Here is a 12,855-nt window from a genome sequence, read left to right as displayed (position 1 = left end):
TGGTAAAGAAATATTTATTTGAGGCTTAATGATTTGTTGGGTTTATTTTATTTTTTATCTTTTTGATGTGGTTTTAAAGTCTTTATTGAATTTTTTACAATATTGCTTCTGTTTTGGTTTTTTGGCCACGAGGCATGTGGGATCTTAGCTCCCGACCAGGGATCGGACCCACACCCCCTGTATTGGAAGGCGAAGTCTTAACCACTGGACCGCCAGGGAAGTCCCAATTTGCTGGATTTAATTCAGCCTTTTCCCTTCCTATTAAATTCATGTCAAATTAAGTTTAATAATATAAGTCCTACTTTTACAAAACAATAGATCAATCACTCCAAAGACGTCAGGGATAGTGAATCACCTAATGATATTTGGTATGGTTTCTTAAACTTTCATCTCTGTGTTTTTCCGCATTATTTGGAATCTTTATAATGAGCATATATCATTATTACCAGAAGAATAAAATAGAATGATTTTTCTATTTGAAAACACTGGAAGCAAATATACCAAGATATTCACAATAATTAATTCTGGCTGACAGGAATATGATTGCTGTTTTCTTCTTTAAGCTTTTATATATTTTTTAAATATTGAAGAAATTTTAAGCTATTATAGAGGATTTTGGCATAAAGTGATAAAGTTCTGAATTATAGTTTTGGAAACAGTAATAAGTACCAGATATGAGGGACATTGCTCTGTTTAGAATATGATTCTTTCATTAGTAGTATACAAACCAAAAAGCATGATTCAACATAAAATATAAAGCATGAGATAAAAGAGAATCCAGGGGACTTCCCTGGTGGTGCAGTGGTTAAGAATCCGCCTGCCAGTGCAGGGGACACAGGTTTGAGCCCCGGTCCGGGAAGATCCCACATGCTGCGGAGCAACTAAGCCTGTGCGCCACAACTACTGAGCCTATGCTCTGAGCCTGTGAGCCACAACTACTGAGCCCACATGCCACAACTACTGAAGCCCACGTGCCTAGAGCCCATGTTCCGCAACAAGAGAAGCCACCGCAATGAGAAGCCTGAGCGGCGCAACCAAGAGTAGCCCCTGCTTGCCGCAACTAGAGAAAGCCCTTGCGTAGCAACGAAGACCCAACGCAGCCAAAAATTAATTAATTATTTATTTTTTTAAAAAAAAGAGAGAGAGAGAGAGAGAAGCCAGAAGCAGATGATACTCGACTTCTGTTAGCATATTCATAAAGCCGGTTTCTTTAATTTGCATTAATCTAAACCTACCTTTCCAGTCTCATCCCCCACCTTATCCTCCTGATACACACAACATACTCCAGCCACACAGAGCCCTTCATCTTCAATGAGATCTTCATGCATTTGTATGCTATTTTGCTTTGCCGCCACCATTCTTTCTACCTACAATTGCATCCTCTTCTCTATGGGATATAATTCAGTGCTTCTTTTAAGACATAATTTAAGTATCACTGGCTGCAGTACATCTCAACCTTGGCTGCACAGCAGAATCACCTAGGGAGCTTTATAAAAATACCGAGGCCCAGGCCCCAGCACAGCTATTCTGATTTAATTGCCCAGGGTTGGGACCCAGGCAGCAGTATTTTTAAAAAGCTCCCTGAGTGATGCTAATACACAGCCAGGGTTGAGAGTCATTGCAAAGCCTTCTGCAATACCAGCAGGCAGAGTTAATTACTACCTCTTCTGCACTCTCATAGCTCTTAGATTTTCCATTGCTCATGAAATTTAATGCTTATTGTATTAAAGTTAGTGTTATATAGTAAATGCTCAGTAAACGCTGAAGGTTGTTACCGTCCTTCTTCCAACCAAGCATATGCAGAAATGTAAACTCGCCAGGATGTCACCCCTCCATGCCCCCTACACACACACACACACACACACACACACACACACACACACATACACACACACCTCACTGCCTTTTCAGCACAGCCCTAGACCTTGGGTCTGGCTTTTACATTGTTGAGATTTATGCAATGTAAAGAATTAAAGAAACCAGTGTTATGAATGTGCTGACTGCCTGAGAGAATCCGAACATCATCTGCCTTCCACCCTCATCTTTGTGTCACACTTTACATTGTGTTTGATGTCAGATCCTGCTACTTTAGCTTTCAAGAGCAGGTTGTCAGGTGTACTTTGTCAAAGGCTTTCAGAAAATCCAGATAAATGATGCTGTAAGCCCCGAAACTGCCAAAACTATATTTTACACTTTCACAGTACTTGACAATTTTATTTAAGTGGAATCTTTCTTCCTTCGATTTACCTTTGCCTCTCTGACCCTGAGATCAATCAGATAACTGGAGACCCTTCCATTTTTGATACTGAGTGTCCTCAGCTATGCCTGCGCCATGTCTGGAGCACAGTACACTGGGTGATTATCTCAGCCTCCCTGGTTAGGAGGAGCTCCTGGAAACTACTCCTCTCTGGAGGTGAGGTGGGGAAAGGAGAGCTGAGGATGAGGAAAGGAGACCAAGGTGCATCAGCAAGACAGAAGTTCCATAATCACACAATGCGCATACACACTCTCATCAAGGCAAGACCCAGAGCACTGACCTTTTCTCTTCCCATTCGCCTGGAAGGAAACCGATTGCATTAACAGTCTGCTCTTTCCTGTTAAAAATCCTATTTGTAGTCATTTTAAACTGTCCTCACCAAACATCGCCAAAGGTTTTGGTGTCCATAGGATGGTAGTTGCTTATAGTTTCCCTTAAGTACCACATCCTGGCAGTATGGCCCTAAAATAACTTTGTTCACAGACATTTCTCAGCCAGTAGATATTTATTTTGCAAAGTGATTTTCTCCCCAGAGTCTTGATGAAACTTTCCCTTTCTTTTTCCTTAAGGTCATCATGACCTTGATGAACAATAAGATGTACTACAACTGAGTCCAATGGCAAGTTTCACTAATGCAGAATCAGATTAATCTTCAAATTGAATCATCTTTGCATATCTAGTACCCTACGTGACCTGAGACAAATCTACTAAGCTTTCTGACTTGGCTCTTTATTAGCAAACCGTTACCTAGTTCCCTTGGAAGTTGTGCAAATTAATTAATGTTTGGAAAACAACTGGAAAATTTAAAACAGTCTATAAATACCAAACAGTTGCATCTTCCTTGCTGAGAGGGCCCAGGTAATTCATAACCTCCTATAATAAAGGTAAAATAATGTGCTTGGGCTCTACAATTAAATGTGATTTATTTGCAATACCTATAATCTTCAAAATCTAGAAACCATTTAATAGAAACAGTTCATATTTCATAACTATAATAAAAGCATGTAATGACTTTAGGAAAAGTAATATCTACTGTAAGTGATCTAAACATCATGTCTTTAACCATTTCTAAGATCTGCAAGAGTATGCTGAGAGTTTATCCTTAACCTGTTAATGTTGACTGATAGATTTATCTTTACATTCTCCCAGTTTTTCTTTATCCTCAAAACTCTAATATGTATTTCCTAGGAAATTTGCCTGTATAAAACTTTGCTGTATTCAAAGCCTCCTGTCAAGATTTAGCACTTTTATATTGTAGTCATTAAAATTGAACAAAATCTTAATAGTTCCTTTATTAACTACTATACTGACTTTGCATAGTGGAAATCACAACATGTTAATTGGATTTAATTAACTATTTTAAATTACACAAACTCCTTACAGTAGACAATAGCACAGGGTACTCATCAGCAATAAAATTGGAGCTGATATTGCTACTTTATTAAAACTTAATGAAACGATTCATAATCTTATTTATTGTTTACAAGAAGAAAACTGTGCTCATTTTGAAGGCAAAAAATGTCTGCTGAAAACAAATTTTTGATCATTTAGGTGAAGGCTCAGAAGTTAATAAAAGGGTCCACCATATCCAACCTCACGGTTCTGCCAGCTTCTCAACGCACGAATCCCTATTTCACCCCTGTGCCAGTCTTACAAGTGGATGGCAATAAAGGTTAGTGATTCCATAACCATTTTATATGTTTAGGAACATAGGGAAAGAGCACTGAGGTGGGACTGGGGGCCTGAGTTTGAATTTGGATTCAGCCACTAATTCTCCAAGATGACTTCAGACAAGTCAAGTCCTCACTGTAGCCTGAGTTTCCTTCTCTGTAAATCAGAAGGTTGGACTAGAGTCCCTTCCCACCTCTAAAATCCATGATTCTATAGATTTACTATTGATTTAGATGTTGATGTTATTACACATTAAAATTATTATTTTGTTTAAGTGATATTATTATAATTTTTCAAGCTTCTGAGCAGATAGTTTCTGATACTTTTCCGATAGCATTTAAAAACTTATTTCAATATACTATTATACAAAAATATGAAGCCAGAATTTATGCAATTAGCATTTAAACTATGCATGTCTTAGTCGAAATACCAGAGTTTGTGAAACCAGTGGATTTCTTGTTTTTTAAGCAAAAGGTCATGTCATCTTTATCTCAGTATCCCCAGTGCTTATAACCATATCTAGCATTTTGTAGATACTAAATTGTTGGTTGAATGAGTAAGCAAATGAAAGAGTAAGCAAATGACTAAGGACTGAGTGTCACAAGTGTAACCCTCTTTACTTCTCCCTGATACTTAATTGGCTGACATGTTAAAGAATTCTTTTTTTTTTTTTTTTTGGTTGCACCAGGTCTTAGTTATGGCAGGTGGGCTCCTTAGTTGCAGCTCCAGGGCTCCTTAGTTGTGGCATGTGAACTCTTAGTTGCAGCATGCACATGGATCTAGTTCCCTGACCAGGGATCGAACCCAGGCCCCCTGCATTGGGTGTGTGGAGTCTTATCCACTGCGCCACCAGGGAGGTCCCCCTAAAGAATTAAGTGGATCACCTTTTGTACCTCAAATATGAGCAAGTGAGATGATCTTTAATTATTTCTATCTCACTTTCTAACTGTTGTCTGGAGTATTTTGGATCTAAAGTTGGTTCCCCAGGGCTCTTCTGGTACCTGAAGATTTAAAGTCCCCCATCTTGTAGCTCCTGGTCTGCTGACCCAGTCAGTGGTGGGGTACAGCAAAACTCAAGACAGCCCTGCATCATTATAAGTCTCTTAATTGATTAAATTTCCTGCAACTGTAACAATTACTTTCCTAGTTACAAATCATTGTTGTTTAGAAATCTTTGTGACACATGCTTTTAGTTGGTTTACATAATGTTTACTCCCTGGGAAAACTTCAGCAGAGTTTCTACTTCTTGCTTTAGAAACACTTACATTATTCCTGGGTCAAATTAAGATGAATAAAATAATGAATGAATGAATCAATCAATCAATCTATCTATACTTGCTTTAGCAATAGACACAATAAAAAATTGCTGCAAAACAAAGGTAAATCTAGAGCCATAGCAACTTGGTCCAGAAAAACATCGTATTTTCATCCCTCAATTATCTGCCAGAGAACACATGGCCTACCATAATATTTGTAATTAATTAACCAATTAATCAACACATTTATTGAGTACTTGCCATATGTCTGGTACTGTGCAAGGTAATATGAACACCAGGAAAGCACAAGCCACACAAATGTAGATAGAGTGTCCAGACTTTTACATGTCCTGATGCTCTGAACTGTCATTTAAGTCACCCCAGATCTACACAAGTCCAGCATGTGGTGAAAGATGAACAACATCCAGAAGAGAGAATAGTTTTGGAAAATGCAGGGCAAACTTCTCTACTTCTTCTTGAATTATCTTGCTAAATCCAAAGAAGAAAGCTCCCCCAACCCCTCCACAATGGTTAAGAATATAAGTCTCATAATAAAAATGTTCCGTTTAGGCTCTGTGTGACAGTGGGCAAGTTGCTCTCTGATCTTAGAATAAACTCTAAACTCTATAAACAAGGCATGCCTGACCTGGCCTCCCTTCCATTCTCATCTCATTCTGCTTTCTCTGTGCTCCAGCCACATGGGACTTCTCTCTCTTCCTTATCAGGCCAAGCACTTTTTCACATCAGGCCTTCACAAGTGCTTTTACCTCTGCCTGTAGAAGTCATTTCCTCAAGCATCTGTCTTTTTCCTTTATAGATGATCACAGTTTGTAATTATATATTTATTTGTGAATTTATTTAATGTCTTCTCCACCCCTAAAGGCTCCATGAGGTCTGTCTGGTTCACCATTGAATTCCCACTCTCCAGAATATTTCCTGAGTGGGGATATTATAACAGGCGCTTAAATATTGGTTGAATGACTGACACAATGAATGAATTTCTAATTCCTAATCTAGTCAACAGGAAAGTGAGAGAGTTTTGAAAATTAAATGAGACAAAGGTGTTAAGGGATAATTTTCAAAAACAGGTAAAATCCTGACTCTCTTACAAATGAACACGTGTCAAAGATTTTATTTACTTAACTCATCAGTTAAAGGAGAAAATTTGTAAGCTGGTCTTAAGTCACAACTGGTCTGAAGGAGAATCCAAAGAACATATCTTTGTAGATCAGGAAAATTGAAATAAATTTGCAAATAGATGGAAAATTGACATTTCTATGGAAAGAAGGAATGTTCCTTCACCAGACAGAATTTTTTTTCATGTCTATAGATATGAATTATTTGCATTATTATCAGTTTTTTCCCCACAAGTTAACTTTAATCTCTACAGAATTGTAAAATAGCCTAGTCAAAGACTAGGTTCAGATAGTTCCTGAATGCATTCCATTGAAAAGGTATCCAGTAATCTCTTTTGCTTATTCTAAAACATAAAAAAAAAAATTTCCTATAATCTTCCCCCATTTTTGATACAAAATGATCTAAAAAAATTATTCACAAAATAAGGCTGGTCTCATTAGGTTTGGCCTGATAATTTACATAGGTGCAGCAAGAATGTTAATCACCACATAGGCCATCTTAAGTTTGCTCTGTTGGAAGTTTTCATAAGGAATCGCAGATTGAAGTTTTTAAATCCTCTATTACTTGTTATACTGAGGTTAGAAAATCAAGCCCAAGAAACTCTGTCCACCATATTTCAACTACAGAACCTATAAATTTGGGTACATTCCTCTCCTCTAGAAATGCTCCAAATATCCTAAGCTTCTTGGACCTGTTGGGAAATGACATTCCTTTCCACCTGTAAGGATGGAAATCCTGTAAGCCATGTATCAGGCCAGTTTTTCTGGGAGGGCTTTGGAAGCATTTGGTTCCATAAAGTCAAGCTTAGTTCTTTAAATGTAACTTATTATACCTCACTAATAACATCATTCTTAAATATGAAATTCCAGGCAAGTTCTTGGTTGCATAAGCAGTTTTTTCAATTATATCTTAATAAAAGAAGAAAAGTTTCTTATTGAAACTATGCAAATAACCCATATTGCCATGAAAAGTAAGGAGGCTCAGTCAGAGTTTCTGAATTCGGGAGGTGAGAGGGAGCTCATCTAAAGTAGTAGAAGTTCAATTTCCTTATTTTCTGGGAATTTTAGGAATATTCAATTCCTGTAAGTGCTCATTTCTCTCTGTAAGTCAATCAGAACACAGCTCCTTTAATTTGAGACTTTACAATCTAATTTATTAATACCATCTGGAGACAGGAAAACATTCTATGTTCACAATGAGAAATAAAGGGCTTTCTGAATGACAGATCAGAGAGAGTTTATAGCTTCAATCCTACAATTTCAGCCACAAACGAAAAATAAACACAGAAACACAAAAATGTAATGGTCCAGAGAGCAAAAAGTTAGTCTCCTTCCTTGTGGGTATGAAATTCCTAGTTGAATTGAGCTCAAAATACATACATAGACAAACAGAAGTCTACAAACCATATTCTCTATTGTCTCTCACTCGATAGGGAATAGATCTCTGTAAGATCCATTTACAAAACTCACCAAATTCTCAGTCGTAGCCACCAACAAGGACTAACTTATCAGCCATTAATATGGAGTAATATCAAAATTAGAGAAACAAGAGTCAGCAAAGTTCTATTGCCACTTTGAATTCACCTGTGGGTGCCAAGAAAATAAGTGCCTGGCTTGGTTCCCTGTGATATGTACCTTTTCTGGCAATTTCAGGTGAATCTTTTGCTCATCTTGGTGGGATCTCCAAAATTGTTAAAGGATATATATTTTTGAAAGTAAAACCATGACTCTTATACAACTATAAGATGAACACATCAAAGATTCTGTTTAACTCATTAATTAAATGAGGGAACCAGTAAAATGTTACAATTGATTCAAAGAAGAATTCAAACAGCAGACCAATTTACAAACCAAAAATTTGGAAATAAATTTGCAGATGCATGCAGAACTGAATTTTGGGGGGTGGGGAAAGTACTGTCCCTCCATGTGACAAAATTTATTTGCATGTGTATAAACAAGAATTATTTGCACTGCTCTTGGTTTTCTATAAACTAACCTTAATCTACAGAATTGTAAAAGAGATTAATCAAAAACAAAGGTGATTATAGGGTCAGATAATCTCCAGAGTTTCCAGCATTCTGATGAAAAGATAACCAGTAATCTCTTTTGCTTATTCCAAAATCATAACTTTTTCCTTTCGATGGTAAATGCACATGTGTGTTTGTCTAAAATTAAGTGAATTGCTTCACCTAGTACTAAAGCAAGGGTTAAAATCATGCTCATATTCTTTGGGATTCTCAGAGAATGAAACTCATTCTAGTAATGAAAATACACTGAATTAGAAGCAGCTCTGTTTTCCACATGTGCAAAGTAGGCACAGTTCTTGGACACGGGATATGATATTTATAGGTGGAAAATATTTGTGAGGACAAAGAATTAGTCTTCATATTTTAATGTAGTTAAATTCTGGTGTTATAACAATTAAAACCTGGAGTACTAATTTTGAAAAGGGCTTGAAGAGTTGTACTTGGGATCAGTAGTTCTTAAGTTTTAACAGTGCAAAAGATTGACCTGGAGTGCTTATTTAAAATGTAGATCACTGGCCCCAATTCTAGTGATTCTCAAACTTCAATGCACATAAACATCTCCTGGAGGCTTCCATAATGCAGATTCCCAGGGGCCTCAGAAATTTGGACAGGTCTGGGATGGGGCCCGGGAATCTCCATTTTTAATAATAAATTCTTGCCCCAGATAATCCTGCAGTAAGTAAACTGAAGACTTCTCTTTGGAATCATTGTTTTAGAATCATTTACCATCATTGTTTTGGAATCATTGTTCGTAGTGAAGTCTTCTTCAGCTCTCCCATCCCTTAGCGATCATTCTTCTGAATTCCTATAACCCTAGACTTTAATTTCCTGAATGTGACATAATATAGTCCTTAGAGATAATAAAGCAAATGAAAACAATATTTATCCCTCTTAGGATGTGTGCCAACTTCTTCAACCTAGTCCAGCTTAGGACACAGTTTTTTACTTGGATTTCATTGAGAGCCAGAGTTCTTTATTTTTCTTCCTATTAGCTGAGAGCAACAAGAAGCTGAAGCCCTATCACATGTCTATGTCAAGTACTCCCAGAGTTTCTGGGTTTCTGGCTTCAATACCATAGATCCACCTTAAATGTGAGTTTCGCCCCTCACAGCAGGTTTTGCTCAATTATTCATTTACTCATTGATTTATTCATTTTTTTAAAACAATGTCTCCTGTCCTTAAAAAACCTTGGCACCAGTCATATTGACACAGTATGAGTTCTAGGAATTGTAAATTAGTCACATTAATACTAACCATGTTGCCCAGTAACACTAAAACAACCTACTTGGGCATTCACATCATCTGGTAATATGAGAAATGTCTAAAAATAACTCTTTTTAAAAAATAAAATATGACTCGTAACAACAGGAGCATGATTTCAAGCACACAGATTTTCTTTCTTTCAGAACCAAAGATCTCCTTAGTTATTGACTGTGTACCTGATTTCTCTGTATTTTAAAAAGAATACCAATATTATCAATAATTGAAAATGTCATTAAGTATAAAGAAGTTTCTGTTTGCATTGGAATTGTATTTCTACCTTAAAATGAAATTATCACAGTACAAGTTTATTTCATAATACCATTATTAGAAATGCCATTTTTCTTGGGTTAGATTAGGCTTAAATGAACAGTACTATGGCTTTTTTCTTGCAGATGATTAAGGCACTAAATGTAGTCTCACAAATAAACTAATGAATAGAGTAAGTTACACTTGTGAAATTTATAGAGTTCAGACTTTGTGGAAATGCTTGAAGTTAAACTCATATTCTTCTAACCTTCCTTTTTAGGTATTTTAAGTATGAGAGAACAAGGATTGATTCCACCAACAGCAAGAATTACCTTTCAGAATCCACCCATTACACCCAGAGCGGCTCCTCTGCGTAGTTTTGATGAAGCACGTAAGATTTTGACTACCGGTAAGACAGTCCTGCCTGTATGTTAGTTGGGGATACACAGAAATTACCAAAATCTTTTGTCTTCAATAATAGGACAGAGGAAACTTGTAATGAATCTGAGTTTCACTTTACTGAATAAAGTAACTTTAGTCTCTTTGTGAAATACCTACTCAGGGCCTGTGTTCTCTATGTGTTAGAAAGTTGGTATTTTCAAGGGATTTGCAGCTTGGTTGGGAAAATAAGACAAATATAATAAAAAACAAATAACAATACAAAGTATTATAGACTGAAAACCAAATGTATGTTAAAGTCTAGTACTATAGGTGTTCAGAGGAATGATTGCTGAGAGGTGAGATAATAGAAGACTTCAAAGAGGAGGCTGGATGAAATAGGAGAAAAGCAGTGACCTGGGAATCTATTAACTAGTTGCAGAACCTCACACAAGCCATTTACTTTCTCTGGGCCTCAGCTTTACCAGTTATAAAATGAGGGGTTTTGGCTAAATTAATCCTTCTGTTCAACAAATATTTGTTGAATGCTTGCTTTATCCAAGGTAGCTGGGGATCTGACAGAGAATAAGTCAGACAACATTTCTACTCTCATGGTGCTTATAGTCTAGCAGATAAGTAAATGAGAATTTAAGCTAGGGATAAGTGTTAGAAATAAAATAAAACAACATGGACTAGAGAGTGATAAAAGGAAGTGACTGTTTTGCTTGGGAGGGAAGGGTCAGGGAATGTGTCTTGGAAGATGTTGAGATCCAAACGATGAGAAGGAGCCAGTCATGTAAAGGTCTAGGGAACAGTATTTCAGATGTAGGACAGCACAGGCACAATGGCCTGGGGGACTAAGGAGGGAATGAGCAAGAAAGCTAGTGTGGCTAGAGGGCCAAGAGAGAGGGAAGAGATAAGGCTGGAGAGGTAGAGAAGACTGAAGTGCTGTAGGGTAGAGCAGGACTATGAGTTGTCCTCAATGTTCATTCTCCCCTACTTCCACAGTAATAGAATCATGGGTGGGCACATGTCAGCTTGGCCAAAGACAACATCTCCTAGTCTTCCTTTCAGTGTGGTGTGCCATGTGCCCAGGTTCTAGACAATGAGGATGTAAGCAGAAGTGGAAAGGGAAACTTCTGGGCATGGCTTCCCCTTCTCATTTTTCATCTCTGGCTAGCTGGGATGCAGATGTGATGAGCAAGCACTTTGGAGCCAAAGATGGAACTCCAGGTTGAGTCTGGCAGAGATGCCCTGACAATCTGGGACTATCTTCCTTTCAACCCTTGTGTGAGAGAGAAATAAACTCTTAATTTGTTTAAGCCACTCAGTATATCTTAGGATCTTCTTTTTAAATGCCTTAGACTATAGCAGAACCAGTATGGCAGCCTTTCAAACCATGATTTGGAGTGGATTTAATCCTAATTACAATGAGAACTCACTGAAAAGTTTAATCAGGAGGATGAGGTGATCTGATTTACATTTTAATAAGACCATTCTGACTGCTTTACAGATAATGAATCATAGGGGAGCATGAGTAGAACCAAGAAGACTAGTTAAAAGGCTATATTGGTGAACCAGGTGAGAAATGACGGTGGATTTGAGGAGGATGGTATCAATGGATGTGAGGAGAAGTGAACAAATTCAGGTTGTGTTTTGGAGGTGGAGCCATGAGGACTGGCTGATGGATAGGAGTGAGGGAAAGAGAGGCATCAGGGATAAATATGTATGAATGTATGTATGAAAATACCCAATTTTGTATCCATTCTACTGTTGATGGGAATTTCAGTGGTTTATACCATAGAGCTATTATGAGTAATACCATTATGAACATTCTTGTACATGTCTTTTCATGTAAATATGTATGCGTCGCTGTTGGATACATATCAAAAAGAAGAATTGCTGAGTCACAGGGTAAATATATACTCAGTTTTAGTAGATAATGCCAAACACTTTTCCAAGGTGTTTATACTGAATTATTTTCCTACTAGCAATGTATGAGCATTCCAGATCATATATATCTTTGTCAACACTTGATATTTCCTTTTGTTTGTTTGTTTTGCCATCCTGAAGACTCTGTTGTGGTAGCTCTTTGTGGGTTTAATTTCTATTTCCCTGATCACCCATAAAGTTGAGCAGTTGTTTTGATATGTGTATTGGTCATTTGAATATCTTCTTTTGTAAAGTGATTTAGAAACTTTAACATTTCTTTTTTTTTTTAAATGGGTTGTCTTTCTTTTTCTTAGTTATTTATAGGAATTATGTATGTATTCTGGGTACTAATTTTTTATGAGTTATATGTATTACAAATAATTTTTTTATTCTATGGCTTGGTATTTCACCCTCCTACTGGTGTCTTTGTTTTTACCTAAACTTTTGATTTTGAGATAATTGTAGATTCACATGCAGTTGTAAGAAATAATACAACGAGCTCCTTTGTACTCTTAACTCAATTTTTCCCAATAATAATATATTGCCAAACTATAGTACAATATGACGACTGAAATATTGATTCAGCCAAGATATTGAACATTTTCACCACAAGGATTCCTCATGTTGTCTTTTTATAGCCACAGCCGCTCCCCTCTCACCCCACACTGCTTTAAACCCTGGCAACCACT

The 12,855-nt window shown here is 37.0% G+C and overlaps 1 protein-coding gene and 1 long non-coding RNA gene across 2 annotated transcripts in view; one reads left to right on the top strand and one right to left on the bottom strand.

Moving 5' to 3' along the window:
• The window catches only part of LOC307180226 (IQ domain-containing protein H-like), a 73,452-nt gene extending 63,230 nt beyond the window's left edge, over positions 1–10,222 (top strand). The window contains exon 6 of the mRNA XM_079910336.1: positions 10,137–10,222. Coding sequence (XP_079766462.1) covers positions 10,137–10,145 — 9 coding nt within the window. The 3' untranslated portion in view covers positions 10,146–10,222. The remainder of the gene's footprint in view (positions 1–10,136) is intronic.
• Positions 1–12,855, bottom strand: part of LOC307180254 — a 52,377-nt gene that overhangs the window by 22,044 nt on the left and 17,478 nt on the right. The window lies entirely within an intron of this gene.

This window comes from Stenella coeruleoalba, assembly GCF_951394435.1.
Source record: "Stenella coeruleoalba genome assembly, chromosome: 2".
NCBI classification, from domain to species: Eukaryota; Metazoa; Chordata; class Mammalia; order Artiodactyla; family Delphinidae; genus Stenella; species Stenella coeruleoalba.
The sequence above is the reverse complement of the archived record's forward strand: the minus strand, read 5'-3'. Positions and strand labels throughout refer to the sequence as shown.